Here is a 26,890-nt window from a genome sequence, read left to right on the forward strand (position 1 = left end):
AGAAGAGCACCTCTCTAGATCATTAAATGGACTTTTCATGTTAGGACCCCTTAAAACATGCACTAGAAAAAAATTAACATTTTAAAATGAGTCAGTCTAGCATTACATTGGCAAACTCGGTTGATTAATTTTTGCTTGCAAGCTTTCAAGCAAAACAAAAAATTAACTGAAAAGTATGAAATCACAAAAAGCATTAAACAACATATGGCTTTTGGATTTAAACTACCTAATGTGTCTAAGGCAGAGCTGCCACAGGAAAAAAGCATATCTATTATTAGAGCATATTAGAGCATTCTGCTCTAATTAAAGTAAGAGAACTTCTTAAAAATTTAAAACAAGTGTTAATGCAAAATAATAACTTGCCTCTGATGTATGAACAACATCCCGGTCCACCAGCTCAGCATCGACAGCCATCAGGATTCTGAGGTACATATCCACACCTCGTGGATTAAGGTCAACTACTGACAGAATGTCAAAAAAAAACTTGGGCCATTTTGTGAGATACTCAGTAACAAAAAGCAATGCAAAGACTTGTGCTGCTTTGTTGCGAATAAAAGTCTTCTCAGGCTGGGGATTCAGCATCTGGCAGAAACAAGACATTTCATCCGTATGTTCTTAATAAATTAGAGAAGAGTCGTATGGGTTTGTTGAACTCTCTGTAGTGGTTAATGTAGTACCTCTCTTCCTGGCTGAGACCAATAAATAAACCCTTACCTTTCCAAGGAATTTGAAGAAAATTTGGCTAAATGGTCATGCAATACGGAAAACGTTCTCTATGGGCAATACAGTCCTAAGCCTTTCATTCAGTACCAAGACATCAAGTGTACTACTCAAAGACTAAAAGGTCACTTGTCAGTTTGGTGAAAGTTACAGTCCTCCTGCAGCTAGCTTGTGCCTGTGTTAGATGTTAGTGCTAAGAAGAGTAAGGCAAGTTCCTAAATCTAAGGGGAAAAAATAAAATCTGTCACTACCAATCTCCTCTCCTTTCCCTTTTATAAACTCCTAAATGGAACAGTTTGGTACAAAGCAAAAACCAATTATATTCCATTTCCTATTGTTAAGTTTTCTACACAGCAACTATGTTAATCTTCAGTGCAGAAGTCAAATGACAACTATATAATGACAGGTATGGGCAAAGACTTGTATAAGCCCAGTGGATGGTTCTGCTGACTGCAAACCCCTGGGTGGAGCTGATAATACAAGTTTGGCTACAGTAATTAATTCCACAAGAAAGAGTATTCCATACTCTGCCATGGCACTAAGCAGAGGAGTGATAAACATATGCCAGCATTCTAAGTAGACAGGAGTTCTCTCAGGAGGGTCTTAGAAACAGAATTACTGCTCCTCCTCCAGACACTCAGACCATCAGGAATCTGTATGATACCTCTCTAAAGGGAACCTTATTTCACACATAATTGATTAAACCACAATCATTATGTGATGCAAGAGTTATGTATTTAGTAATAAGTTCAGGCATGGACTTTTCTACAACACTTGATTTAAAAAAATTTCTCACAAACCTGTAACCATCAGATACCGAATATCTTCAGGAAGCCATCTTTAAACTCAAATGACAGATTAAACATTTAGTCCACACTCAGTGCCCTATGTCAGCCTAAAAGCCTAACATGTAAGACTGCTGTGAAGGACATACGTACCTGTGCTTGCAGCCATGTTATGAGCGTTTCCCTAATTAGCTGCTGCTGGACTTCAGTAAGTTCAGAGTATCTGAAACAAAAAATATTGAGGTCAAAATGGAAGGGTGCTTCATGACAAAGACCAACACTCAGTAAAGCAAAAACTCTTATATGGTATATAATGTTCCACATTCATGTAAATGGACAGCAATTTACAAAGCTATTTGCGCGTTAAAATTTTGACTCAAAGGCAAAAAAAATGAAAAACATTTTACCCACAGTAATGGATCACATTTTGAGGCATTACTGCCTCCTGTGTTGGAATAGAAGCTTGAAATTTTGCAGGAAGGCTGCTCTATCAGGGACATGACCTACGACCCTGATAAAAATACACATTTGACCATAAGCCAAGGGGGGAAGGAAGAGACATCTGTATATGCTTGAACTTGTTTACTACACATTGAAGACTAACACTAGTGAGTACAAGAAGTCCTTCACTGATCTGACCTACACTACATTTATTATCAGACTTGTGTCAAAAAACCCAAGGAAGTAATTCTGATTTATGTCATACACAAAGTCCCAGCAAATTTTGACATTATATGCAGCCCACCTCAAATACTACCCATACCTCTGCCAGGACTAGCGAAGCTGAGAATACTCTGCTGCAAAGAGAGTTAGCTATATGCTTGTAGAGTCCTTAATAGGAATGACTGCTGAATGGGACTCCAGTGTTCCTGTCACAGCCAACTATTCATTAGAGAGGAAAAAAGCACCCCACCAAAAATGTTGGAAGAAAATAAGCAGCAGGAAAGCAAGAGAAAACATACTGCAAGAAGCAGGTGACAGTAATGGAACAAGCAGAGGAAAGTGGACAGTGAAGTAAAATTAGATAAATAAAGTCTTTAACATTTGCACTCATACCTAGCTAAAAATCAGCCAAAAAAATACATCTTACTCTGATCTAAACTCCTGACCCACACGTTTGGTGTACTACAAGCATTCACAATGACATTCAAAGATTCCATGTTGCTCAATTCCAGACCAAAGGAGCCCAAAGTGATAAAAAAATACAGTTATGCGCAGTGAAATTTATATTATTAGAAAGTATTTTTCCCTAGAATTATGGTTCTATGAAACCACCAGTCAGTGAAAAAACTTTCTCAACTTCTCTGCCATGGTTATAGAATAGGGAGGGCTCTGTCTGAAGTCCAGGACGCTGTACAGAGGACGGTTGCAAAAATCATTGAGAGTAGAGAGTAAAGCTTGAACCTCCAGACAGGAACAGCTAAGTCTCAAGCAGTCCTTGCTAACTAGCTCTGCACTGGGCCATACCCAGGTTTTAGACTAGTTGAGAGCAGAGCATGCTGATCAAAACCTCTCCAAGGAAAAGGTAAAGAAATACAAGAAAGCTCTCTGGACCAGACTACAGACACCTCATCAACCACAACTAAGCAACAGATACCATAATAAGTTTATTTGCAAGCAGAATAAAAAGGGAAAATTAAATGGATGTATATGGGCGGTGTCAAGAAAAATTACTCACTTGAACTTAACTTGATGTTCCAGAACTTGAAAGCAGAAGAACTTGATGTGATCATCACTAGAAAAGAAAATTCTGTTACTGGAAGCAATATGGTACACATTTCTGTGAAGAAAAAAAATCCTCAAATATTACAACCAGATTGCCCCTCTGGCACCAGAAAAAACCAAAATTGCTGCTACTGTTACATCAAAGCAAAATGAGCAACTGTTACACTAATATTTATGTTTGATACTAGTCTTTTTTTTTTATAGCCACCTAGTTGTTATGGTTTGATTTCAGTATTGAACAAACAAAACTACAATACCTACTGTATCCCGCCCTCACAAAAATCTGTCACGCTTCAATAGTATGTTCAAGGCCCACTACTACACTAAGTGCAAGTTGTACACTGCATCTTAAAAACCGAAGGTAAAAAATTGAGGTATAGATTAAGAATAGACATTCCACATGCTCCATCATCCACACCACTTTTTCATCTTATTATCTACAACTTACAACAACCATAATGTACATTTTAAAGATTATAATTTCTAATATTATGTGGTTTTAATTACTACACATTCTCCTGGAGTCAGTAGTTTTGATAAATCATTTACAAAAAAGCATTCACTATAAACTACTGCTGTTATTCAGGAGATATGCACCCCTCAACTTCCTTCCAATTTGAATTATTCTGTAAAACAGTGACAACCTAGTATTTTTGATGTAAATACATAACTATGTGCAAAAATAGTGGCGGTTACACACTCTTTGCATCTTGAAAAATGGGATGGCCTACTCCATAGAACAGGGGCAAGGAACTACTTATGAGATTACTGCATATAAAGTCTATAATCTCACAGTGGGCAACTTTTAGCGCTTCTTTTCCCCTGGATTTCAAACACCAGCAGTCTTTAGGCTACTAAACTATCATGGAGTTTAATTTATACATTGTTCTTCCTTGAAAGGCATTATACAGAGGCCAGAGATCAACTATGATACTAAAAATAGTATGAAGATCATATTAGCTTTCAACAATTTTTTGTCTATTATGCTGCACCGCTAAATCAGACCCACATATATTACTAAAAAATAAGAAAAATAAGAAAGTAAGAAATTACAGTTACATTACCTGTATATACTCTGAGCTAATGCTTCTGCACAGACTTGCCAAGCATCCTGAGATATCTTGAGCTGCTCAAAGTAGGCTAGTGCCTGCAAAAATTGAGGTAAGTTTTGCTTAAAAAAGAGCAAAGCACATAGCAATACATCTCATTCACACTTGCCCTCATATTCAAACAGCTCTTCTTCAAAAAACCAACACTATTTGGATACATTTCAGTGGCTCCCTAATCACCTTAACACTGAGTGGGTTTTTTCCAAATGCTAATATCATAGGTACCCATTTCATATTCAATACAAAGATTTTTGTTACTTGAATACAGAAGTCATAGAATCAGAAGTGTTGAGGTTAGATGGAACCTCCAGAGATATAGTTGACTAGAGCAGCTTGCTCAGGGCCTTTCCATTTAGGTGGAAGTTCACATCCAAGTTAAAAGTCCTTCCAAACTCTGAAGATGTGGTGATTTAGATTTTTCACTGAAAACAACTCACTATTTTTGTTGCACCACTTTGCATGTATTCAACACCCCAAACTCAAAAAACACTCGAACACTGACCACCTGGACAACTGTCAGTTTATGAATCTTCTACAGAAATTGAGAAAACATCTAGCAAATTTTAGATAATCGAGTTACTTATCAGGACTTCTAAACAGTTTTGACAACAGTTAATTTGATTTAATTGCTTTAAGACTCAGTGTGGCCTGTAATACAGAACAGTAAAGCAAGTTTCGAAGCAGAGATTAGATTAACAACATTATTTCAATTCTATGAATGCCTGTATTTCAAGGTGGAGGTTTGATTGTTGGACATTTTTAGGGGCTGCTTTTTGCATTAGTTCATAAAGGTTTCCATTCACCAAAGTCATCTCCCAAAGTAATTATTCAGAAGTAAGTTCTAAAATAAGAATTCACTTCCTGTAGTTAGTACTAGTGATTTTTTTATCCTTAATATATTGTTTTACTAGAAATGGTTTGATACTTCCCTTATGTTACATCTTACATGATAGTGGAAAAGGCAGGTCCCCTTCTGCTATGAAATATTTCAAAACTGGGCAGACTGCATAGTTAAAAGGTCAATAAATATAAAAGCTTCCAGTTTTAGTGATATTCTATTAACAGATCACTAAAGATTAGCTATATCCGTCCTTTTAAAAAGGACAAATACCCAGAACCAACATATTTCACAGGCTGCTTAGCAAATCAAACCACATTTGTAACTGTTTTAAACATTCTAGGATTTGTTTTACAAACATAAAACCATGGTATTAACATCCTTGTTACTGAAAGATTTTACTAGAAGTTACTTTGTAGACAGTTAAATCAACATGGTAATCAGTAAGCGGAGATAATTACTCAATAAATAGTTATATAAATAATAATTTCTTTTCATAAGAGCATCTCTTATGCAGTAAATGTTACCCACATACCATGATTACTTTCTTAACCTAAAGTAACACAAGCTTCACTACAATTAAACCCACACATTGCATTAAAAAGACACTAAAGCTAGGTAATCCATTAAAATTATAGTTAAAAAAATTATCTAAGAATCAACAGGCCAATTTCAAGCAAATTGTTTTCTGTGGCTGATTTTCATTCCATGAGAACCTATGTAAGGAGTTGAGCAACAGCTACAAAGAATTGAAAAAACTTAAATAGTCAAAGTCCAGAAAAATAAATTCTATGCATGTTAAGTGCAATTAAACTGAAATGCAACAGAATTGATAATACACAACCCTCAGCCTACAAGTTTGCAACATGGCTTTGTTTCGTACTTGCCACCACAAACCCTATGCACTGACTTACAAAATAAACCCACCAAACCCCCTCAGCCCATGAAGACATGAGAATTTTGCACTGCAATACCACCTCCAGTTATTAGAGGGAAAAGGAATTAATTACATACTCTTTGTCTGAAGTCTGCATCAGCATTTGGGTTTAGCCCTAAAAGGGCTTGTTCATCCATCTCTATTGCTATACTCGTTGTTTCCTGTTCCTAACTGCTTTGCCCACTTCTTCTAGAGGAGAAAATACAATCATCTGCAAATAAAGAAAGTTTATTTGCTCAGCAGAACTAGAAAAATTAAAACCAGGACAGCAACAATGACACAAGTTGGCCCACAAACCTCAAACAATGTACTCCAACTAAACATGAATGCACACACTTCTGATACAGCTATCAGAATTCTAAATCCTTTAATCAACTTCTCACAGTACTATATTTTGTACTGAATAAGGAAATTTTAAAGTCTTCATATATTTCAGTTCTCTTGAAAACTTAGTTAACAGAAAGATGGCATTATGTATTCAACTGAAAGGCTTGAATTTCAAGCACGCAGGAGTTTCAGCCAGATATGACATACGCATAAATATACTCCTTCAGTGAAAAACCACAGGTTGTTTCCCCCCGCCACAAAACTGAAAAAAGAACCAAACCAACAAAAAACCACTACTAAACTCCAATATAGTTAAGATGCTTCATAAACCCACTCACAAAGTATTTCCCAAGGAGGGGGCAAAGTCATTAGGAGGTCTTTCTTCTAAGGCAAGCACATACAAGCATCTTAGAAATTAACCACAAAATACACCATACTGAGTTGTTAACAAAAGCTTTCTGTTCCTACTGATGGGTGCTGATTTACTAGCAATGATTTTTATTTAGGAAATTCAGTGTAAAATTAACAAGTGAGCTAGACAACTGTTCTAAAGATGGCTTGCCTCTATAGGTTGTTCCACAATGCACTAGCAAAACACAGAGAATTAAAAAAAAATTAAAACTTCTCTGTCAAATACTAGGATGCTGTTAAACAACAAGAGGGGACAAAAATCCATCTATCCCTTCACATCTCTGCCCCACCTCCCCCCCATGGTAACATAGTTAATTAGGCTGAAATCAGGCCTTGTTACATAAGTATGTAGGAGGTAGCGGAAAGGAAGAGACAAGAGGAAGAGATGAAATACAAAGGAGCTGTGGTTTGAAGCTGCCTACATACCCATGGGTAGAACTTCGAATTTCTTAGTATTGCATCTCATGCATGCTCTACTGTTCACCCTCCCCCACGGGAAGAAAGGTGGCACAGTGACAAGCAACAGCAAGCAGAACTGAAAAGGAGAGCCCAGAATTTAATGTGGTTAGAGACCTTTATAGAAGAGTCAAGACAGAATACACTACGCCAAAGTGGATAATGAAAAGCAATTTAATAAGTAAAACTGAGTTCATACAAAAAAATTTGCAGGTTTCGGCAGTATAGAAACCAGAAAGTCTGGAACAAAGCGATGACTCGTGGCAAAAGAAGCCTCACAGACTGCCTTAGTCACAGTGATCCCCCTCAGGGGCAGAATCTTTAGGGATTAAACTTGCTGTGCTGAGTCTTCCCCCTCTGCATTCCCAGCCCCCAACCTGTTTTCTGCATAATCAGTATCCAGAAGAGCCAGATTAAAAAAAAATAATAAAATGCTCTAGGGAAAATGATTTTTTTTTAATAGCATCTTTTGATTAGAGTCTGGTCCATAGTTACACAACTATTTAATATACAGAAGCATTTTTTTCGCATATTTGCCTGCTGATATCAGCACATTACTATCTTTTTGGCGGATGATTTATACCTGGGTGACAAATTTTGCTATTAAAAATAATATGACTCAAACATGTATTCTCTCCACTTGTCATTGCTAACAGCAATGCCAGTCAGTTCTACTCATTTTCTAAATGCCTCATGAGTGTATTTAAAATTTCAACTTCTATCATATAGCCTTTGCTCAGTTTCATCTTGACTAGCCAACTTTAAAAGACAATCAATGAGATGAAATATTTGAATAAGCCTCTTGCAAAAGCTAATAAAATAGCTTTTCATGCCTCATGGTTTTACTTAAGCAGGTAGCTTTTCTACCACGAATCTATTTAACCAGCCAGTTACACTTCAAAAGCAAAACTGAACTGTGATTTCAATAATACTAATAATTCACAAAATGCATTGCAAAATGCACTTAGCTATAGCATCAAGTATGTCATTAAACCAAGTTTTATTTATAAAACCAATTGATAACATCAATAGTTAATATGCAGATGTGCAGAAAGTATTGTCTTATTTACTTAGAGATTTTTTTGTTGTTGTTAAGCAGTACACCATGTCGGGTGGCAAACTCATCTTACAGTAATTAGGAGGATGCAGCTCCTTACCAGTGAAGTCATATAGGTATGTCTCATCTTTATTCCCTTTCCCCTACTAAATACTTAAAAATGCATTTAATAGTAAAGATTGTTTTCATAGTGAAGAGGAGGAGGAAAAAAAAAGTTAACCCACTTCAAGTGGGGAAGACTGCCCAATTAACAATACAAATGTTGTCAAAGTGTGTAACTTCGATCCAGATATACCCCAATAGTGGAAGAATGAAAGCATTCAGGGCATTTTAACTACAGATGCTAACCACGGGAACAATGTGCAATTAAAGAAAGCTTCATGTGCAGCAGTCATTTTAAGTATTTACAAGATGTGATAGCACAGGGGGAGCCAGTGGCGTGCCTCATTTGAATTTCCTCAAGTTGTCTCTCTAATAAAACAAAGACATTAAAATTCATCTTCTACCATCTTTTTTGCGGTTTTGCTTGCTGCAAACCTTGGGCACATTTACAGCCTCTGGGCTCTAGACCCTTTACACTGACCCAACACGCGGTTAAAGCCAACAGCTGTGTAACTTACTCCTACTTCGACAACTTTTCAACTGGACTAGAAAAGTTTTTCTTTCTGAAAGTAAGATTAGGCACAGTTTTACTGGCAGGAATTCCCCGTAAGGAGTAAGGCCTCCTTGCCCCCGACCCAGACTCGGTCAGAGCCCGGTCTCCTGTGGCTGGGAAGAGCCAACGCCGCTCCGCAGCGCAGCCGGGGCAGGCGTCGGGAATTCACAGCCCCCCGCGTCCAGCTCGGCGGCGTAGCTGCCCGCTTGTCCTTAAACCTCTCCAACGCCGTCCCAGGCCTCTGGGAGCGACCCAGCCCTCCCACCCGCGGCGGGGACCCACCGCTCCGACCACGCCGGGACCAGCGGAATATGGAGGTGCGGGGAGGTCCCTCCCTCCCCTCACGCTGGCGTCCTACGATTTCTTCCTTCCCCCACCGGAACCACAGCGGATGGACAGCCACCGAGGCGGCAGCTCCCGCAAACAGAACCTCACCACAGACTGCAGCGTGTATTACAGAGAAAAACAGATATTTTTCGTGGCACCCACGTGGCGGGACCGGCGGGGCCCGGCCGGCTGCGGCCCCCGCTGTCCCCCAGCAGCGGGGCCAGGCGGACACGGAGGTGCCTCCCCCTCTTCCCCGGAGCCCCTCGGCTGCTGGGGAGGCGGCCCCAGGCTGAGGAAACCGGCCGGGGGACTCGCAGGAGCCCGCGGGCGCCGCCAGCTCAGCCCACACTGCCCCTTCCCCCCCCGGGCTGAGTCAGCCGCATCGCGTGTCGCATCCTGCCCGCGCCCCCCCGCCGGTACCTTCCCGGTCAGTGCTCCATCCCCGCCGTCAGTGCTCCCGCCCACCCCAACGGCTCCGCAGCCGCCACGAGCACAGGGAGCGGAGCAGAGCGGAGCCGGCCGCGCCGCCTCGGCTGGCGGCGGGAGGAGGAGAAAGAGGGGGAGAAACAGAACCGCCCCTCTCCGCCAAGCCGGCCGGCCGCGGGGCACGCCGGGATGTGCCCCGGCCGCGGGGCAACCTGGGAGCCGTAGTCCCACCCCCCACCTCGGTACGGCCGACACCGCTGTAAAACCGACAGCACCGGCGGAATAAACTGCGGCTGTCCCAGCCCGTCCCCGAACTGCCTCCAGCATCTGGAAATCATGCTATGTTGGCGGGGCGGGGCTGGGCCGCTGGTGCGAGCTCCGCAGTAGCGGCCGCAGCGACCTGCTTGGGGACGCGCACAGGGCAGGGCCCGCGCTGGCGGGGGCTTGTCCGTGAGGAGCGATCTAGTTATGTCTGCACATGTGGCACTGGGCTCCTGCGCACAGGGCTCCGCAACGCAGCGCCGTGTACGGGGATTTGCGTCATCACACGCCCGCGTGGCCGTCGGGCCAGACTTAAAACCGACCTAAACGCGAACAACTGCATTACAAACCCGTCCCAGCCGCGCTGCAGTTGCACTATCTTTCAAGGCAAAACCCACTCCTGTCCCGTGGCTACGACAGCGCAGCTCTCAATGGCGTGAGGCGCCCAAAGCTCGAGAGACGCTTGCTTGTCCTGCCAGCAGAGCCGCTGCCCGCTCACGGTGCACCGGGGAGCGATGGCCCGGCGGGACCAGCCGCAAAACAGAGGGATCCCATGGAACTGAGTGCGTGGGGGCGATCCGCAGGAGCAACCTCACGGTAGTCAGCGACCTCGCTCTCCCAGGGGACGACGGGCGAGAGAGGTTCCCCCGACAGCCCTCCGCTCCCGGCTACTGCCCCGAGGGGAATGCGGTGCCTCCGCCTGGAGCCTCCCTGCCACGTCCTCCGCGCCAGTGCCAGCAGGGCTGGCGGGAGACGGAGTCACGCACAGCCAGCTCTCCTATCGGGACCATGCAGGCCCGCAGCGTCGGCGATGGGAACAGGGGGCGGGGGCGGGGGCGGGGGCCGGGGCCGGGGCCGGGGCCGGGGCCGGGGCCGGGGCGGGGCTGCGGGCAGAGCACGGGGCAGGACGGGCGCCGGCCGGGCCGGGCCACGCGCCGCCGCCAGCCCGGAAGCCAGGCCGCGCGCGGAGACTGACAGCAGCGTCCTCCAATCGTGCGCTGCTCGCAGCCAATCGCCGCACGGGCCGCCGGGGGCGGGGCCGGGTGACTGACGTGAGGCGGCGGAGCACGCGGCCATCCCTTTCCTTTCCTGCGGGCCGCGGCGGAGGAGCGCCATGAAGGCTTCGGGCACCGTGAGTAGGGGCCGGGGCCCGGCGAGCGCAGCCGGGGCCGGGAGTGGGGCCGACGTGGCCGTCGGCAGGGTGGCGATGGTGCGTTGTAGCGCTCGAGAGCGGCCCATGCGTGCCCGAACGGCGCCGCCTGGCTCGTGAGGTGCCGAGGGGCCAACATGGCGGCGGCGCCGCTCCCGCCTGGTGCGGGCCCAGATTGGCGGGCGGCATCGCGGGGAGATCCACGGGGAGATCGACCCGCCCGGCGCAAGGGGCTCTCTCCGCTTCTGGATTGAGTTCCTCTCGTCGCGCTGTTCGTTTCTGGAGCCGCGGAACCTGCGGCGGGTTCGGCGCGGGGTGGGCGCGATGGTGGCTCCGCGGCTCGCTCACTCTGCAGGCCGCCTGTGTTTCGTGTTCCTTCAGCTGCGGGAATACAAGGTGGTCGGGCGCTGCCTGCCCACGCCGAAATGTACGACGCCTCCTCTGTACCGCATGCGGATCTTCGCTCCGAACCATGTCGTCGCCAAGTCCCGGTTCTGGTACTTTGTTTCTCAGCTGAAGAAGATGAAGAAGTCTTCTGGAGAGATTGTGTACTGTGGCCAGGTGAAGGATTAAAAACCTAAAAACGTGGGAGGGTCTTATGGAATTCCAGCAGGTTTATGTGGAAGGATTTTATAGGAATCACAGTTATTGGGTGTGAGGTTGAAAGCCATTCATCTTCCAGTTGCTGTGAAAAGGAGTGACAAGTTTGATTTTTGAATGTAGTGGTACCTGTCCTGTAAACTAAATAGAAACTTATTTACTGCTTCAGAATTATGAGCCATGTTTCGCTCAGTGTTGCTCTCTTGTTCTTAGACTTCGTTCATTGTGCCATATACCTTTTAACAAGCATCTGGATATCCATAACCCTGGGAAAGTGGATGTTTATATGCTTACGCTCCTGTATCTTGATACTTAAAGAACACTCTTTAGAGCTGAAATCTTGTATTTTTCTTTGAATTACTATAGTTTTCCACTCTGAATTACCAAAACTTAAATCCAGCTATGTTGGTAAGGGGAAGGAGTTGTTTTTTGACAGTAAGACTTAAAACAGTGGTTTTGTTAGAGCTCTGGAATATTTATTATTAAAATTGTGAAATGGTGATAGTACATCATCTCTAACTACTGCCATGTTCTTGTGTAATTCCAGGTGTATGAGAAGTCCCCTCTGCGGGTAAAAAATTTTGGTATTTGGTTGCGCTATGATTCTCGTAGTGGAACCCACAACATGTACAGGGAGTACAGAGATTTGACCACTGCGGGTGCTGTCACTCAGTGCTGTGAGTATATGTAACTGTTGAGTTATAAAATATAAGCAGAAGATTAAATCTCAAACTAGGCGTAAAGCATGCTGACTTAATCCATGGTAAAATAGCTGAAACACTTGGAAAAACTAAAGGAGGAAGTTGCCAGCTATTCCATAGATGTTTATCTGTTACCCATGTGGTATCTGACTTGTTACCTCTCTTTATACAGTTTCTCTGACTGGAAAGTATTCCCACTTCTTTTTGGTGTGTCTTTCTACAATTCTAGTAATGAGTTTTGCTATACAAACTGAAAATTTAATGACTTTTTAGGTGCTGTATTTCCTGCACTGTGTTGATTTAAGGTAGTCATCTTCCCAAGTCTTGTGAAGAGAGTATTTCAGAGATCGTGTGGAACATACTAGCATCTGTCCTTTGGAGAACAAGTTAAAAAAAAATCAGGAAATTTTTTTTTTAACAGGAAAAAAACCCAATTGTTACTCCAAGATCTCATTGTCTCATTTCAGGGAGAATTAATGTTTGTCCTGATTTCAGTCTGTTTTGTGAAGTACTTGAGGGATAGACTATTTGTATAGTTGATGCTGTTGATATTTGACTCCAAGGTGTTAGAAGCACTATAGATTGCACATAAAAACCCAAAGAATATTGTTCTTAATAATGATATTCTTGTCATGTGTGCAAATATTAAATGTATCTTGTCGCCTTTCAAAAGCTGAAGTGCTGTTGAAAGTGAAATTTAAGGTTCTACATTAACGTATGATAATCCCTGTTAATTAACATACCGAAAGATTGCTTAAGAGACCCAGGAACCTTATTTTTCATGGTATAATGGTTGATGCTTTTATATTTGAGAATAGTCGTGACAGGTAAGTTTTTAATAGGTGTGTTAGATCTTCATGGGAAACACTGTAGTATTTCAGCAGACATACCTTATGGAACTAGCAATGGATGTGATTTGAAGCCAGTGATTTGCACTGCTGAATCGAGGAATTTTCAGGTAGCCCAGGTACAGATGCTTCCTCCTATTCTGAAAGTCTGATTATGTGGGATGAACATCAATTCATGGTTCTATTGCTGGTCAATTTCAATAAAAGTAAAGATAACCTCAGGTCATACCTTTACTTGCACCTTGCTGCTGGAAGGGAAATTGTTTTGGAGTTCATGTGTCTTTCCAGTAATTGTATTTCAGTGTTCATTCTGAATCACAGGATTTTTTTCTCTTGGAAGAGATTAAGTAGTCCTAGGTATCTCATGTCTGTGTGTACTTGAAATTGGACAAGAAAAGTAAGATAGCCCTTCCTGTTGAGGAGCTTACTTAGAACTTACAGGAAGAATTTGCTGCTGCTTGTTGGTTTTGTGATATTTTTGCCATCACTTCAATATATTAGAAACTGTGATTTTAATTACAGCTGATCAGAAATTTTAAAAGTTGTAGATGGCACTATGAACATTTCTTAAACAAAAGGCTGTCAGATTCTTAAACTGAAAATGTCATGAAATTTATTTTTAATGAGTTCTGTTGTTCCAGACCGTGATATGGGAGCCCGTCATCGTGCCCGTGCTCACTCTATTCAGATCATGAAGGTTGAGGAAATTGCTGCCAGCAAGTGCCGCAGACCAGCAGTCAAGCAGTTCCATGTAAGTGAGCCAACACTGCAGTGGCCAGCGGGTCCTGGTCTAATGCTGGACTCAAGAGGGGATCTCTCTTGTGTGGTATAGGTTTGCTTTGCAGCCAGAAATATGGCAGGAACCAAACTTGGGTGCATATGTTTATGGTATATTATGATCAAAGCTTCTACTGCTAGAAGTATTTGGAAGGAAGTCACAATAAAGCAAATGCATGTTATGGTGCAGAAAACATGCCTCTTACTGGCATTACTTTGAAAAAAAGGATGCAGAATTAAGGTGTTTGTTAAGTCCTCTGAAGTATATATTAATTTGTGGATGGATTACTTTTCTAAGCATAAGTTAGTTACTGAATGCAACTTGGCTATTTATTGCAAACTGTTTTCTGTTGTTTATCTAATACCTCAATTAACATAGAAACACTTTTCTTGCAGGATTCTAAGATCAAGTTCCCGCTGCCACACAGAGTTCTGCGTCGTCAGCACAAACCACGTTTCACTACCAAGAGACCAAATACTTTCTATTAAATACAAAAACGTGTTGTCAACTCTGTGTTGCAATAAAGGTCTTACTGGCACCTTTCTTTCCCAGTTGTCTTTTGGAGACGGTGTTCTGATTGTCTAGGAGTCCCCCTTCTTACTCTTTTATTTTCTGTAAACCATTGGCAATCTACTATTTACAGCTGTGATTGCCTTGAACAGGTGAGTGTTTCAGGTGCTGACTTAAATTACCAAAATATCCCATCAATAAATCAAATTTTAATAACCAACTTTCCAGGTCAGAGAAGTCTGTTGTCGAGCAGCTGTAAAATCCTACATCCATTTTGTTCTTTTGGCACACAAAGTGAACAGTTGAATTCAGGAAGAAGGCAGCTTCTGGTGCATGCAGAACTCGGACTTGTCAGCTGTAGGAATAAAGACCTCATAAATTCAGTTAAGCTGCTTCAAATTTCAAGCATTTAAATCCAAAATTTTATTTCTAAACTGAATCTTTTCAGGGATGTTGCACACTGTACTTAATAAGCTCACAAGTATGCATACGGAGGTGCCTGTGTTTAGAAAAGTGATGAAGGGCTTGGCAGATTTATCCTTTTATTAGACTAGTGAATGAAAATGATGACAATTTTTATATCCAAGCCCAAATCCTCAGGCTACTTTGTTTACAGTAAGAAGCTTGCAGACACTGTGTAGTTAGGGTTTATTTAAAAAGCTGCAGCTTTAAGCTTGCAGCATGAAACGCAGGGCGGCAGGGCGGAGGCGAGCGGCCGGCGCGCCCGAACGCGCGGTGTGGGCGGGCGGTCCCACGGCCCGGCGCTCCCGGGCCCTTCCGCTGCCCGCCCGCCAGCAGCGCGAGCCCCGGCCCGTCACGTGACCCCGAGCAGGCCGCTCCCCGCCCCGCGGGTCACGTGTTCCCTCGCGCGGGCGGGCGGGCGCCGGACACGGAAGTCGCGGCCGCTGCGGAGGCGCCGGGCGGGATGGGGGAGTCGATCCCGCTGGGAGCGCCGGTGCCGGTGGAGCAGGCCGTGCTGGAGACCTTCTTTTCCCACCTAGGCATCTTCTCCTACGACAAAGCCAAGGACAATGTGGAGAAGGAGCGGGAGGCCAACAAGAGCGCGGGGTCCAGCTGGCTGGCGCTGCTGGCCGGGCTGGCGCACCTGGCGGCGGCCGAGAAGGCCTATCACAGCATGACCTTCCTGGGACAGAAGCTAGGTACCGCTCCGGGGAGGGAGGGACCGGCTCTCCCAACCCGCGCCGCGCCGGCCTCAGGCTGGGGGCCTGCCCCGCGCTGGGCTCCGCGGGTGCGGAGCGGGCGGCTGGGAGGTCACCTGGCAGCCGGTGTTTGCACGGTGCTGCGTACTCGAGGTCCCTGGGGGCCCTGCCTCGGCGGGTGCGTGCATGTGCGCCTGAAAGACGAGTGCTGGGTTAGTGAGTGTCCGTGGGCCCGCTGAGAAATCGGCTGTGCCATTTGTGCTACCCTTAAAGAATGAACGAGAGGACAGGTGCCGTGCAGGTGGCACACTGGCTGTTGTGCCAGTCGATGCATCTCTTCGTTGGCGGGCAGGGTACCTACCCGCCCTTCCCCAGATTTAGGCAGAGGTGTTTCTGTGTTGAGATGCTCTGGCTTAGATATCGGTAAAGATGAGCTTACTGGGGTAACCAAAGCGTTAAAGCTTTTTCACCTTATATTAGAGGTGTGGATATGTAAGTACTCGGGGCTGGAGATAGCGTCCTAGGAGTTGTTATCTATGCAGATACTGCAGGATCTCAGAAAGCTTTGGCCACGGTCTCAGCTGCTTTGTGTTCTGTCAGTAAGTGAACAGAAAAATCCCAAACTGGCACAGAACAAGCTTCCATGACGTTACCCTTTGGGCAAAGCTGCTTATTTTCTTTTTGAACTGCAGATGGGCATGGGAAATGGATCAAAGGATATCAGTCTCATGCATAGCTCATTAAACCATCAAGAAAATCCGGCTTTGTTGTTTAAGTGGTGACTTGGAACTATTTATAAGATCTTTACAGCCAAAACTCTGTCTATAAGGCTGACTTTAAAGGGTGAATTTGGTGCTTGCAGAAAGGATAAAGGTGACAACAGAAAGGACAAAGTTTTGTTTGTTTATTTATTTACTTTATGAACAACTACAGTAGGTTATTCTTTCTCTTGCCCGTGTCCAGGGGGCTATTCATGTCTTACAATGGGAGCTGTTTCACTATGATAGCCAATTCTCTACCTTTCTACCTCAAATGTCAGTGGTCACCTTTGAACACTGTGTGTGTAAAAGGAATGTAGAAAGAGCTATCCACCATTACAAAATTTATAAGTGGTTTCAAAGTGGAACCTAAATTTGGAATCTTTAAAAGATTCAGACTCAATCCCTGTGGTCTTTGCTCCGCTGCAGCTGTTGAGTGCCAGAATGGCACATTAGGTCTTCTGCAAATAGAAACTATGAAATAAGGCTAGTACATTTGTACAGCCTTTCCATAATGTCAAAGTTAAATATCTTTTATTTTGACCTTTTGCTCCTTTTCTTTTTTAAATTCCTCATAGTGTTGAGCAGGTAGAATGGGGCACAGATGACTTCTTGTTCTCCCTCCCTCCCTTCGGGTTTTAGTTATGGATTAATCTGCACTGTGGTCTCACTGGGATAAAGCGTGATTGTTTTCCCTTTGAATTCTGGTTTATAGTGAGATTGGATAGGGACATTAAGAAACATTTGATTTGTACGCACAGATGTCACATGGTTCCCATTTAAAGGTTGCTTCGTGAATTTAAGTGCTTCGCGATTGAAGAGGGATTGTTAAGGGAATTCTCTGGAAAAGATCTAGAGTTATTATAGGAGTGGAGGCTATTAAGATTTGATCAGTCAAGTCATGATGACTTAATTCTTCTGACTTACATAGATAACAGTATTTCTAGGTCATATATCATAGTAGTAAATTTAACTGAACCCTGGGTTTCTTAAAAGTCATGTCGTAACTGAGGCAGCTGTGAAGGAGTTGTTGTTTTGAAGCAGCCATTGGCTGCTGAGACATGAAGTGGGACAAGTGTAGCTTGCATGAAATTATATGAAGTTTTTCTGAGCATATGCTCTGTAATTCAGTTACTTGCAGAATAAAACACTGAATTTTGTTTCTTTGTTAAAAGAAGTACTGTAATTAAACCATACTTACAAACAACTAGATATATAATCACAAGTACAAGACTTTTCCAGTATTGCTGTCTATCTTTGCTGTCCCTGGATTTTGGTAATACCTCCATATTTATCTGAACAGGTGGTCAGTCATTCTTCAGCCGAAAGGACTCCATCCGAACCATCTACACATCTCTGCATAATGAGCTGAAGAAGGTGGTGGCGACGGGTCACAATGCACTAGGAGGAACAGCTCCTCACTTGGAAGAGCTGCTTTCTCACCTGTCTGAACAGCTCTGTTTTTTTGTTCAGGCTCGGATGGAAATTGCTGACTTCTATGAAAAAATGTACACGCTCAGCACCCAAAAGTTCATTAACTCTGAGGAACTGGTAAACATTTTGGAATCCATCTTAAAGAAATACAGTTCAAGGTCAGTGCTTCTTTGCTGGCAGTATGTACTCAGACACGTGATCTGTAATACCTGATGTTGACGTTCAAAGCAAACCTAAAGACTTTGCTGTCCTTTGACTGCTGAACAGCACAGTCCCTTCACGAATTCATGTGTGAAGTCTGTGTTGGCCAGCAGCATCAGATGCATGAAGTTTCTTCAAAAGAAGAAAAATAACAAAGGGAGTCTGCTCATGGTGTACTAGGAGCCTTCCTCCCTATGCCTTAATTAAAGCTCAGCATGTTCATTTTAAGAAGAGAGGAAGAGTGATTTTCCTTTTATAAGATGCAAGGCTTCTTGCACTTTTTCTTTGGCAGGTGAGCAGAAACAAGCCTTAATTTCATGTGGACTTCAGTAAAAGTGACATAAATAAAGCAAATACTTGTGTGACAGTTATACTTTTTAGGCTAGAATATATGTTTGCTTAGATCTAAAAGCTACACCACAACTCTCTGGCCTACCTGGGAGGGCTTTAGGGTGCTCTGTTACCACTTCTCTTGAGGGGTCTTGGAGCCACTAGGAGGAGCACCTCTGAGCCTTTGGTCTCTGCCAATATGGTTGCTTGAAGTTAAGATTTAATAGTTCCTGTTAAAAAATCCCAGGAGGTTTCTAGATGAGGGTAGGAGGGGTATTTCACATCTAACTTATATGCCTTGAAAATGATGGCAGTTTAAAAGAGAGTTTTTGAATGCTTGTCAACACACCCAAATTCTACCTGTTCATTTTAAACCAAAAAAGGTAGCCATTGTAGGAAGTTAACTGTCAGATGTGGTTGCATTTTTTAAAATCTTTGTTAGTGAAATAGTGTTTAAGAAGACTTTTGGGGAAAATATTCACAGGTCTTACTTTTTTCAGTTATGATTTTTAAAGTGTTCACCTAGGAAAAATCAAAATAATTCAGTGCTGCTTTCTCGTATTTCAAATTGAAGCACTGCAGCTGATTCCCTTATATTTTTAGGGATAACTTTGGCAAATTGCTACATAATTTTGCAACCTGCAAATCAAAACTAGTCTATATGATCTTACTAATGATGTTTTGCAATTCTTGGCTTGTGACCACTTAAAATATCAGGGCTGTTAGTCCAATAAAAACCTGAAACTTAGATATATTTTCCTTGATGTGATAAACATTATGGAGTAAAGGGAAGTAAGTTTAGGGGTTTGGATGGTTTTTTGTTGGCATTTTTTTGTTCGGGTGTTTTTTTGAGAAGTTGATTTCTGTTGTACAGTAACCACTGCCATCTGTTCTGAGCATGTGCTAAATCAACAGAACTGTTAAAAAATCTGAAAACTGAAATTTGTACTTTGATGAAGTGATTGGAGACTATACGTGCATACAAAATGTTTTACTATGCTATTTAAATAAATTTCACTGATACATTTGTACTTCTAAGGCATTATATGTTATATAATATGTTTATATAATATATATTATGTAACTATATGTATTATAACATTTTTAAAAAAATAAGTAATGTCTCCCTGGAAAAAATACTGATGATCATGCTTTGGGTTAACAAGCAATCTTTAAGATGGAGACAATCTAAGATGCTGTCAGAGCTAATTCAGTACCTGCAATGTGCTCCTCCCCAGTGGCCTACAGAATATTTCTGAAACAGTGGGTAAAATGATATATTCCTTTAGTCCTTCCTTTTAGTTTCTTCATAGCTCAGATCAGTTTCTGGGGTGTGTTATGTTGATATGTACTGGCTCCAAGGCATTTCTGCTTTACAGGTGAAACATCAAATAAACGCATCCTTACACAGCCTCTTCCCTCTGTCAGTATATTCCTCACTCGTAGCTGAGGATTTGTGCCATTATTTCAGCCAGCTGTGCTAAGGCCAGACAGGATGTGTGTTTTTTAGATAGGTTCTGGCCTTGGTTTCTTTCCTTTATATGTGAAAATAGCTGGTCAGATAATGTAGAGGAAATACCTGTTTGCTGGTGAAGGAACAGCAGAATTGACTGTTAACGAGACATATTGTTTGTATCTGAAATGCCATCTGAAAAGCTATTTTGTTATGATTTTATTACTACTTATTGCTGACTTGTACATGGCCAATACTAGATATTTTCCTTTCCATTTTTCTCTAGAATACATCTGGAGAAGTAACTTCTCCTGAAATTTTTAACTGTTGGTTTGGGTGGGATCTTCAATAATTAAAGCAGCATCAGAAGCAGGATCATTTAAAAGCTTACTATAAAATGAATAAGTAACTATAACACCTATTTTGATAAAATTTTTTTTAAGTGTTTAATGTTTTTTATCTAGTCAGCATTGGGTAATATGTGCATGAATGTGTGATCTGTGGAAGGAAAAAGAAAATGTGGCTTCTTCACAGTCTGCAAAACACAACTACCATCCCTCTGCTTTCAAGAATGGTTAGGAGGAAAAAATCAATTTTCCAACATGTTTTTAAACTTTAACACTCTGGCTTATGAAATATTGTAAAAACTTGTCTGTTTTACGTGACACAGCTCAGTTGGATGCTTCTACGTTATAAAACTCAATTACAGCAGATACACGTAGTACATAACTTGTCAGTTTACTCTGCAATCATATCAAGCTTCTCAGCTGTGGCTAAGGTGTGTATTTTTGGATTAAAACAGTTTAGCAAATCCTGCTGGACAATGAAACATTAAGAAAGCCATGAAGCGAAGTAGAAGTGGGAAGCTGTACATCAGAACGTTAATCTAGGAGACTTTGGCAGTGCTGCCTTAGTAAGGATTTTTAAATTGCTTTTAAGATTGGAGAAAACTTTCTTGGTCTGACTGCAAATGTGTTTAAACCACTGTGCTGTGTGTCATTTGATGGGACTGTCTGCAACAAATAATGTTGCATAATGCTTTTTGTACTGTCTTAAAATACACAGCAGCAAAACTGGTTTTGGTGAATGCCAAAACCATTGGAGATACTTAATGACTGTTAGAAATTATTTTTAGTTGACTCTTGTTTGTTCAAAGGAATGTAAATATGCTCTGGACTTCTCAGCCCAATTTGGACTTGCATCTTAATAACAAATCCTTGCAAGATACAAATTGTGGCTTCCAAAAAAAAGAGATGGTTACAGATAGTGATAAAATTGGCAGACATTTTTCACAAGCCAAGGAGTTAATGTTTCGACAAGAACTTGAGGAAAAGTCAAAGAAAAAGTCATGAAGGGAGAGGGGATGAAAAGCCTGAAATTTTCATTCTCTCTTCTGGTCCACAACAAAATGAAGTTGTTTTGGTTTTGAACCAGCTATTTCCAAAACAGATGTTATTTGTTGTGTCCTGGAAGCTGATGGGAATAATGACTTTGCTTTAGTTTTGGCTGAAGATGAGCTGTTAAATGTTCGAAAAATTCTGTGTAAACTTTATTGTTTTAAACCAATAACAAGACCCAAGATATTTTTCTGAAGTGAGAAGATAAATCTGTCTTTACTTAAATGGAAACCTCATCAAGTCTTGTCCTTGAACTTTTCATTGTTCTTTATTAGAGACCTCTTTAAGAGTCCTAAATGCCAATGAGGGAGCACATTTACTAAAAAGGCCACTTCTGTATTTGCTGAAGGCTCATTTTTTCTAAAGTTAGAAATTTTACATTACAGTTTTCATGGTTCCAGTTAAGTATGTTATTATTGATGATGTTTGCAAATAATATGAGTATCATGGGAAGAGAGGTAGACTGCATCTGTATTATTTTTTCTAAATGTCTGGGGAAAAAAAGTGAGAAGATAAAGAGTTGGTTATGGTTCCAGTGACTATTTTTTCTTGGCAATTTTATTGTGATTTACTAAAAAAGCAAAACCAAGCTCAGCTTGACTTCCTCATAGCTTCCCTATATGAACAAGAGATTCATAACATAATTCTTTGATTTAACTTATTATCTTACTGCTATTCCAGAACCATCAAGACATATATTACTGCCGGAAGACATTTTAAATTGGAACAAGATCACCTGAATTTAAAAAGAAATGGTGTTATATAGTAGTTCATGGATTAAGATAAACAGTGTTCTTGAACTGATGAAATACAACTCCCTTACTTTGATAGAGAAATGTCTGGCAGGTGGTGTTTTTTGTGAGATGTGAAGCAGTTCATGAAAATATTTACCGTAATTATGTAGACAGAACTGTTATTTAAATAAGGAATATTATTGTTTGTTTACACTTTGCTCTGCTTTGATATTTGATATTTTGTCTGTTAACTGGCAAATACTATCTGATGATTTCACCATTGTGTACAGCAGTTCTCATGTCTTGACTAATGTTATGTTTTCTAGATTTCATCATCCAATCCTCAGTCCTCTTGAAAGCAGTTTCCAGCTGGAGGTAGATGTGCTTGCACACCTCTTAAAGGCTCAGGCTCAGATCTCAGAGTGGAAGTTCCTTCCATCCCTGGTCAACTTGCACAGTGCTCACACAAAGCTACAGACTTGGGGCCAAATTTTTGAGAAACAGCGGGAGACCAAGAAGCACCTGTTTGGAGGGCAGTCTCAGAAGGCTGTGCAACCTCCACACCTCTTCCTCTGGCTGATGAAGCTCAAAAACATTCTCCTTGCCAAGTTTAGCTTTTACTTTCACGAGGCCCTTAGTCGACAGACAACAGCATCTGAAATGAAAACTTTGACTGCTAAAACAAATCCTGATTACTTTGGGAAAATTTCCAGTTTCATCCGGAAGTATGATGCTGTCAATGTTTCCTTAATTTTTGACAATCGTGGATCAGAGAGTTTTCAGGGACATGGTTATCATCACCCCCATTCATACAGGGAAGCCCCAAAAGGAGTGGATCAGTATCCTGCAGTGGTGTCCCTGCCCAGTGACAGGCCTGTTATGCACTGGCCCAATGTGATCATGATTATGACTGATAGAACCTCTGACCTCAACAGTTTGGAGAAGGTTGTTCACTTCTACGATGATAAAGTCCAAAGCACCTACTTTCTGACTCGCCCTGAACCTCACTTTACCATTGTAGTTATTTTTGAGTCCAAGAAGTCAGAAAGGGACTATCATTTTATCTCTTTTCTCAATGAAATTTCACATTCCCTTAAGAACTCCAAAGCTTTTGCAAGCTTGAAACCTGGATCCAAAGGGTGAAATACAAACTACTTACAAGTTGTCAAGGCAGTATGCCAGCCTTGAGGGAGCTGTAGTTTCTCAGAGTCTAATTGAAAAGGAACCATTTTTTAAAATGTTGTAAGTTCCTTTTTTTTTTTAAGCTAACAGACACTTGAAGAAAAGTATTTTTGGGCAGTACGCAGTGGGGAAACTTAATCGGGGGGTGCTGAAGGGCCACTGTGGGTTTTTTTGGTGTGGTTTTCAGTTTTCAGTATGATTAATTTTTTCAGTCCACAATTTTGTTGCCTGTATCAGAAAGGAATATATGCACTTTATCTTAGTCTGATCATTGACTGTCTTCTACAGAGTTTATTGAAAATGTGGTGAGGATGGAAGATACTATCTTTTCAGAAAACTGTATTGCCTGACAGGAATGATTTCTGGGAACTAAACACTGATGCAAGGGAATATTAAAAAAAGTGGACCTGCAAAGACACATTTTAAATAAAAATATGAGAATCAGAAAAGTGATTATTGTTAATTATAATTTAGTTTTCAAATGGTTTAAAATGCTAATTGAGCTCTCTGACACTGTTAAGCACTGGTGTCTTTTCTAAAGGCCCTGTGTTGTAAAGCTTGGTCATTGCTCCAGGACTTGGGCTGGAAAAGAAAAGCTGCAGCATGTCTTGAAAGGCTGGTATTCACTGGAGTGCTGTGACGGTGTCAGCCCAGTCCTGGCTCAGACTAACTGAAGCAGACAAGCTGAATTTGAGCAGGTGTTCTAGAAGGAACAGCTCCATGGAAAAAGCACCAAGGCTCTTTTCAATTTGTGCTTTTTTCTGGCTGACTTAAAAAATAAGAAAAAAAAGGCAGTAGGAAATGCCCTTTCTAAATGATTTATTGTCTAATTTGCAGTTAATGTCAACCTAGATTTGTTTTCAGATTTTTATTTTTTTTTTTTCTCTCTGTTCAGTTTTAAATAATTTCATAATTAAGCCAAAACACTTTGGGGATTTGGATTTAAATATATAGCCTATGCAGTATGTTTACCTCATTCTTTCACCACTTTTAGGCTGCAGGGTTGGAAAAAGTATATTTTCTAGTTACCCTGAAAGTGCTTTAATTTGGAAATCAGGGTTTCCAAATACAATAAGGGAGTCAAATTGGCTGTACCTCTAGCCTTACATTGCAGGATTCTTCTGACTGTTAGCTATGCAGTTGTGCACGCACTTTCACGGGGGTTCAGGGGAACGGATGTATATATAAGTGTAGTAAAGCAAGGTCATTAGTTGACACTGTAATGTATAACATCATCAGGTTTGTTTTAAAAGGGAGTTTAAGTCAAAATGTTGGTTTCTGTTAAGATTGAACTATGAAAGATACCTTTGCGAATGTGTCTTTTAATGATTCCCTTTCTCTCCCACAGAAGGTTGTAGTAACTTGTCTTGCCTCTCTGCAAATGCTAATTTTTTACAATCATATAAGCACATTCTGTTCTTGAAATACAAGCTCTGACTTCCACTTTGTGCCAACTGGAGCCTTCCATGCTTTGCTCTAACTATGTATTAGTCTGTTGCAAGTATCTGTGCTACTGCCTTTCACCTGAGGTCTTGGTCTGTCTGCAGAACCACTTGCAAAAGCTCAGTGTGCTCTTTGCCACTGGAAAATAACAGGGGTTGCAAATATACCAGCAGCTGGAAGGCACCTGTTTTTTGTAAGAGTGTTACCCTTTGCAGCTCGAATTCCATTTTAACAGGACAAAGTTGCAAATGACAGTATTCAGAGAGTTGGTGTGCTTCCTTCTGTGGGACAGTGACCTTGTAATAACATGTAATTTTTACTTCCTCAGCCTGAGTAACACAAAAGAAACTGTTGCCAGAACTGGTTCCCGGTCTTCAGCAGTGTAAATAAAGTGTTGTACAAAATCTATCTGCCTGTGCAGTATTTCCCTGTCATAGTATGTGTGGGAAAGGGGACAGAAAACTGGAGGAAGAAGGTGTGTGGTATAGACACGTTTGTTTCTGAGTTGCAAGGGAGGAGTTGGAAGAGGTGGAAAGGAAATCTGCCCTTCGGAGCAGATCAGCAGCTTTTACCAGTTGCTGAAGGGGCTAGAGGCTGTTCCCAGTGGTTTTTGTGGGAAGAGGAAAAGGAGGTGACTGTTCAGCAGACCTGGTAGCTCGCATCACTCTCCTGTCATTGTCCTTGGCAAATGGTGTTTCAGAAGGGAAGGGAAGGGATGCTAGGTCATATTTCTGTGCAGGAGAAGGTGGTTTGCTGCAGTTTTTTCTTCAGAGGGTCTTGGGGAAGCAATCACAGGAGCCTTATGACTTGTAAGAATTTCTGGATATTTCAGTTGATGAAGAACCAAAGGGAGCCATAACCATTGCCATCGTGGTGTGGGAAGGGAGGGAATGGGAGAGACTTGCAGGCAAATGATAGAATTGGGTGCTGGAGAAACTTGTGGGGCTGTCTCAGAGTCCTGTCCCTGTGGCTCTCCTTGTAAGATCTCAGCCTTAAATTAATACAACATGGGGAGCAGAAAACTCAGGCCGTAGGAAGTGGCTTGGATGAAGACAGGTGAAGGTGAAGAGAGGTGACATACAATCAAAATGAAATAGTGCTGCAGAGTTGAGGTGTGCTGGTACCAAAAACAAAGTGTGGGGAGTGTGAGTGTGTGGGATGAATGAATATTTATAGGTTTGTCAGATCCATGAAGACTCACGGCACAGTTTCTTACTTGATGCTTTTTGGAGTTTACATTTTAAATTACAAATGAGGTAATGGGGGGACTGTTGGGTTCAAACTGAAAGATTAGATATGTGGAAGAAATTCTTTGCTACAAACATGGTGAGATGCTGGAACAGGCTGCCCAGAGAAGCTATGGTTGCCCCACCCCTGGCCAGGTTGGATGCAGCTTGGAGCAACCTGGTCTAGTGGAATGTGTCTCCAGCCATGGCAGGGGCTCAATTGAAAGTAGATGGTCTTTAAGATCCCTGTCAGCCCCAACCATTCTGTGGTTCTGTATCTATAATATAAAACTGGCTAGGCCAGAAATGAAAACCTGTATAATTAAGCAAGGGGAGGGAATGTATCTGTGGAGTAAGTAAAGGTGACCAGAAACTCAGTAACTGGAAAAAAAAAATTCATTACTAACTTCAGTACTGGAAAGATTGATCAGTGTCTTTGCTATAAGAACTGGAAAACAAATAGACACTTGCTGAACTGGGTGATACCCCCCCCCCATCCGCCAGCTTTTCCTCTACACCAATTTAGCTAAGCAAGACTTAATGTGCTAATGTACATTGAAGGTCACGTATAAATGACTGCTTTAAATGCAAGATGTAAAGATATTTATGATAGCATACTGAAAGGCATTGCTTCCAGACATATTTAAACATTTTTAAAACAGGTACTGAGATTTGATATTCCCAGTGCCATTCAGATTGCTTAGAATAGCAGTGTTGAAGCTTATTTTGTAGCAAATTTCATGGACCTCATCACTTGCTTGAGTCCATGAGGATACAGGCAGAATATTTAATTTAGTATCCTTTGCCTGCAGTGTGATTTTGACAGCAAATGTATTCTAAGAAGTCTTAGATATTTTATATTTATTTCTTGTAAGCTGTTTTCTTTTGCATGTGGTATTCAGGTTTTTCTTGAATAAGACATTTTTCCATTTCTCCTCCCTTTGCATAAAG

The 26,890-nt window shown here is 41.9% G+C and overlaps 3 protein-coding genes and 1 non-coding gene across 10 annotated transcripts in view; 3 read left to right on the forward strand and 1 right to left on the reverse strand.

Annotated features, from left to right (window-relative positions):
* The window catches only part of XPOT (exportin for tRNA), a 28,667-nt gene extending 17,812 nt beyond the window's left edge, over positions 1–10,855 (reverse strand). The window contains exons 1-7 of one of the 6 annotated variants that reach the window (XM_048301111.1): positions 10,385–10,854; positions 7,279–7,387; positions 6,192–6,325; positions 4,295–4,377; positions 3,184–3,240; positions 1,659–1,728; positions 364–582 (exon numbers count right to left, since the gene is read on the reverse strand). In XM_048301111.1, coding sequence (XP_048157068.1) covers positions 364–582; positions 1,659–1,728; positions 3,184–3,240; positions 4,295–4,377; positions 6,192–6,251 — 489 coding nt within the window. In that variant the 5' untranslated portion in view covers positions 6,252–6,325; positions 7,279–7,387; positions 10,385–10,854. Of the gene's footprint in view, positions 1–363; positions 583–1,658; positions 1,729–3,183; positions 3,241–4,294; positions 4,378–6,191; positions 6,326–7,278; positions 9,243–9,767; positions 10,354–10,384 lie in introns of those variants that run through there. The other 5 variants (XM_048301116.1, XM_048301117.1, XM_048301113.1 and 2 more) reach the window with 5 other exon arrangements.
* Positions 10,856–11,061: 206 nt separating this feature from the next.
* On the forward strand, positions 11,062–14,655 carry RPL18A (ribosomal protein L18a). Its single transcript, XM_048302344.1, has 5 exons — positions 11,062–11,166; positions 11,566–11,745; positions 12,332–12,461; positions 13,975–14,084; positions 14,507–14,655. The coding sequence occupies exons 1-5, from the start codon at positions 11,149–11,151 to the stop codon at positions 14,597–14,599; spliced, it is 531 nt and encodes a 176-aa protein (XP_048158301.1). The 5' UTR covers positions 11,062–11,148; the 3' UTR covers positions 14,600–14,655.
* LOC125325611 lies at positions 13,067–13,198 on the forward strand. Its single transcript, XR_007203438.1, has one exon. It is a non-coding gene; the product is annotated as a small nucleolar RNA SNORA68 (small nucleolar RNA).
* An 836-nt stretch (positions 14,656–15,491) lies between the features above and the next one.
* Positions 15,492–25,121, forward strand: KICS2 (KICSTOR subunit 2). Of its 2 annotated transcripts, XM_048301845.1 has the most exons (4): positions 15,492–15,781; positions 17,843–17,916; positions 17,995–18,131; positions 22,415–25,121. In XM_048301845.1, the coding sequence occupies exons 1-4, from the start codon at positions 15,547–15,549 to the stop codon at positions 23,229–23,231; spliced, it is 1,263 nt and encodes a 420-aa protein (XP_048157802.1). In that variant the 5' UTR covers positions 15,492–15,546; the 3' UTR covers positions 23,232–25,121. The 2 variants fall into 2 exon arrangements, with proteins under 2 accessions (XP_048157802.1, XP_048157801.1); XM_048301844.1 differs by having other exon boundaries at positions 17,843–18,131.
* Positions 25,122–26,890: the final 1,769 nt, after the last annotated feature.

The sequence above is a fragment of the Corvus hawaiiensis genome, chromosome 4 (genome assembly GCF_020740725.1).
Source record: "Corvus hawaiiensis isolate bCorHaw1 chromosome 4, bCorHaw1.pri.cur, whole genome shotgun sequence".
Classification (NCBI taxonomy): Eukaryota; Metazoa; Chordata; class Aves; order Passeriformes; family Corvidae; genus Corvus; species Corvus hawaiiensis.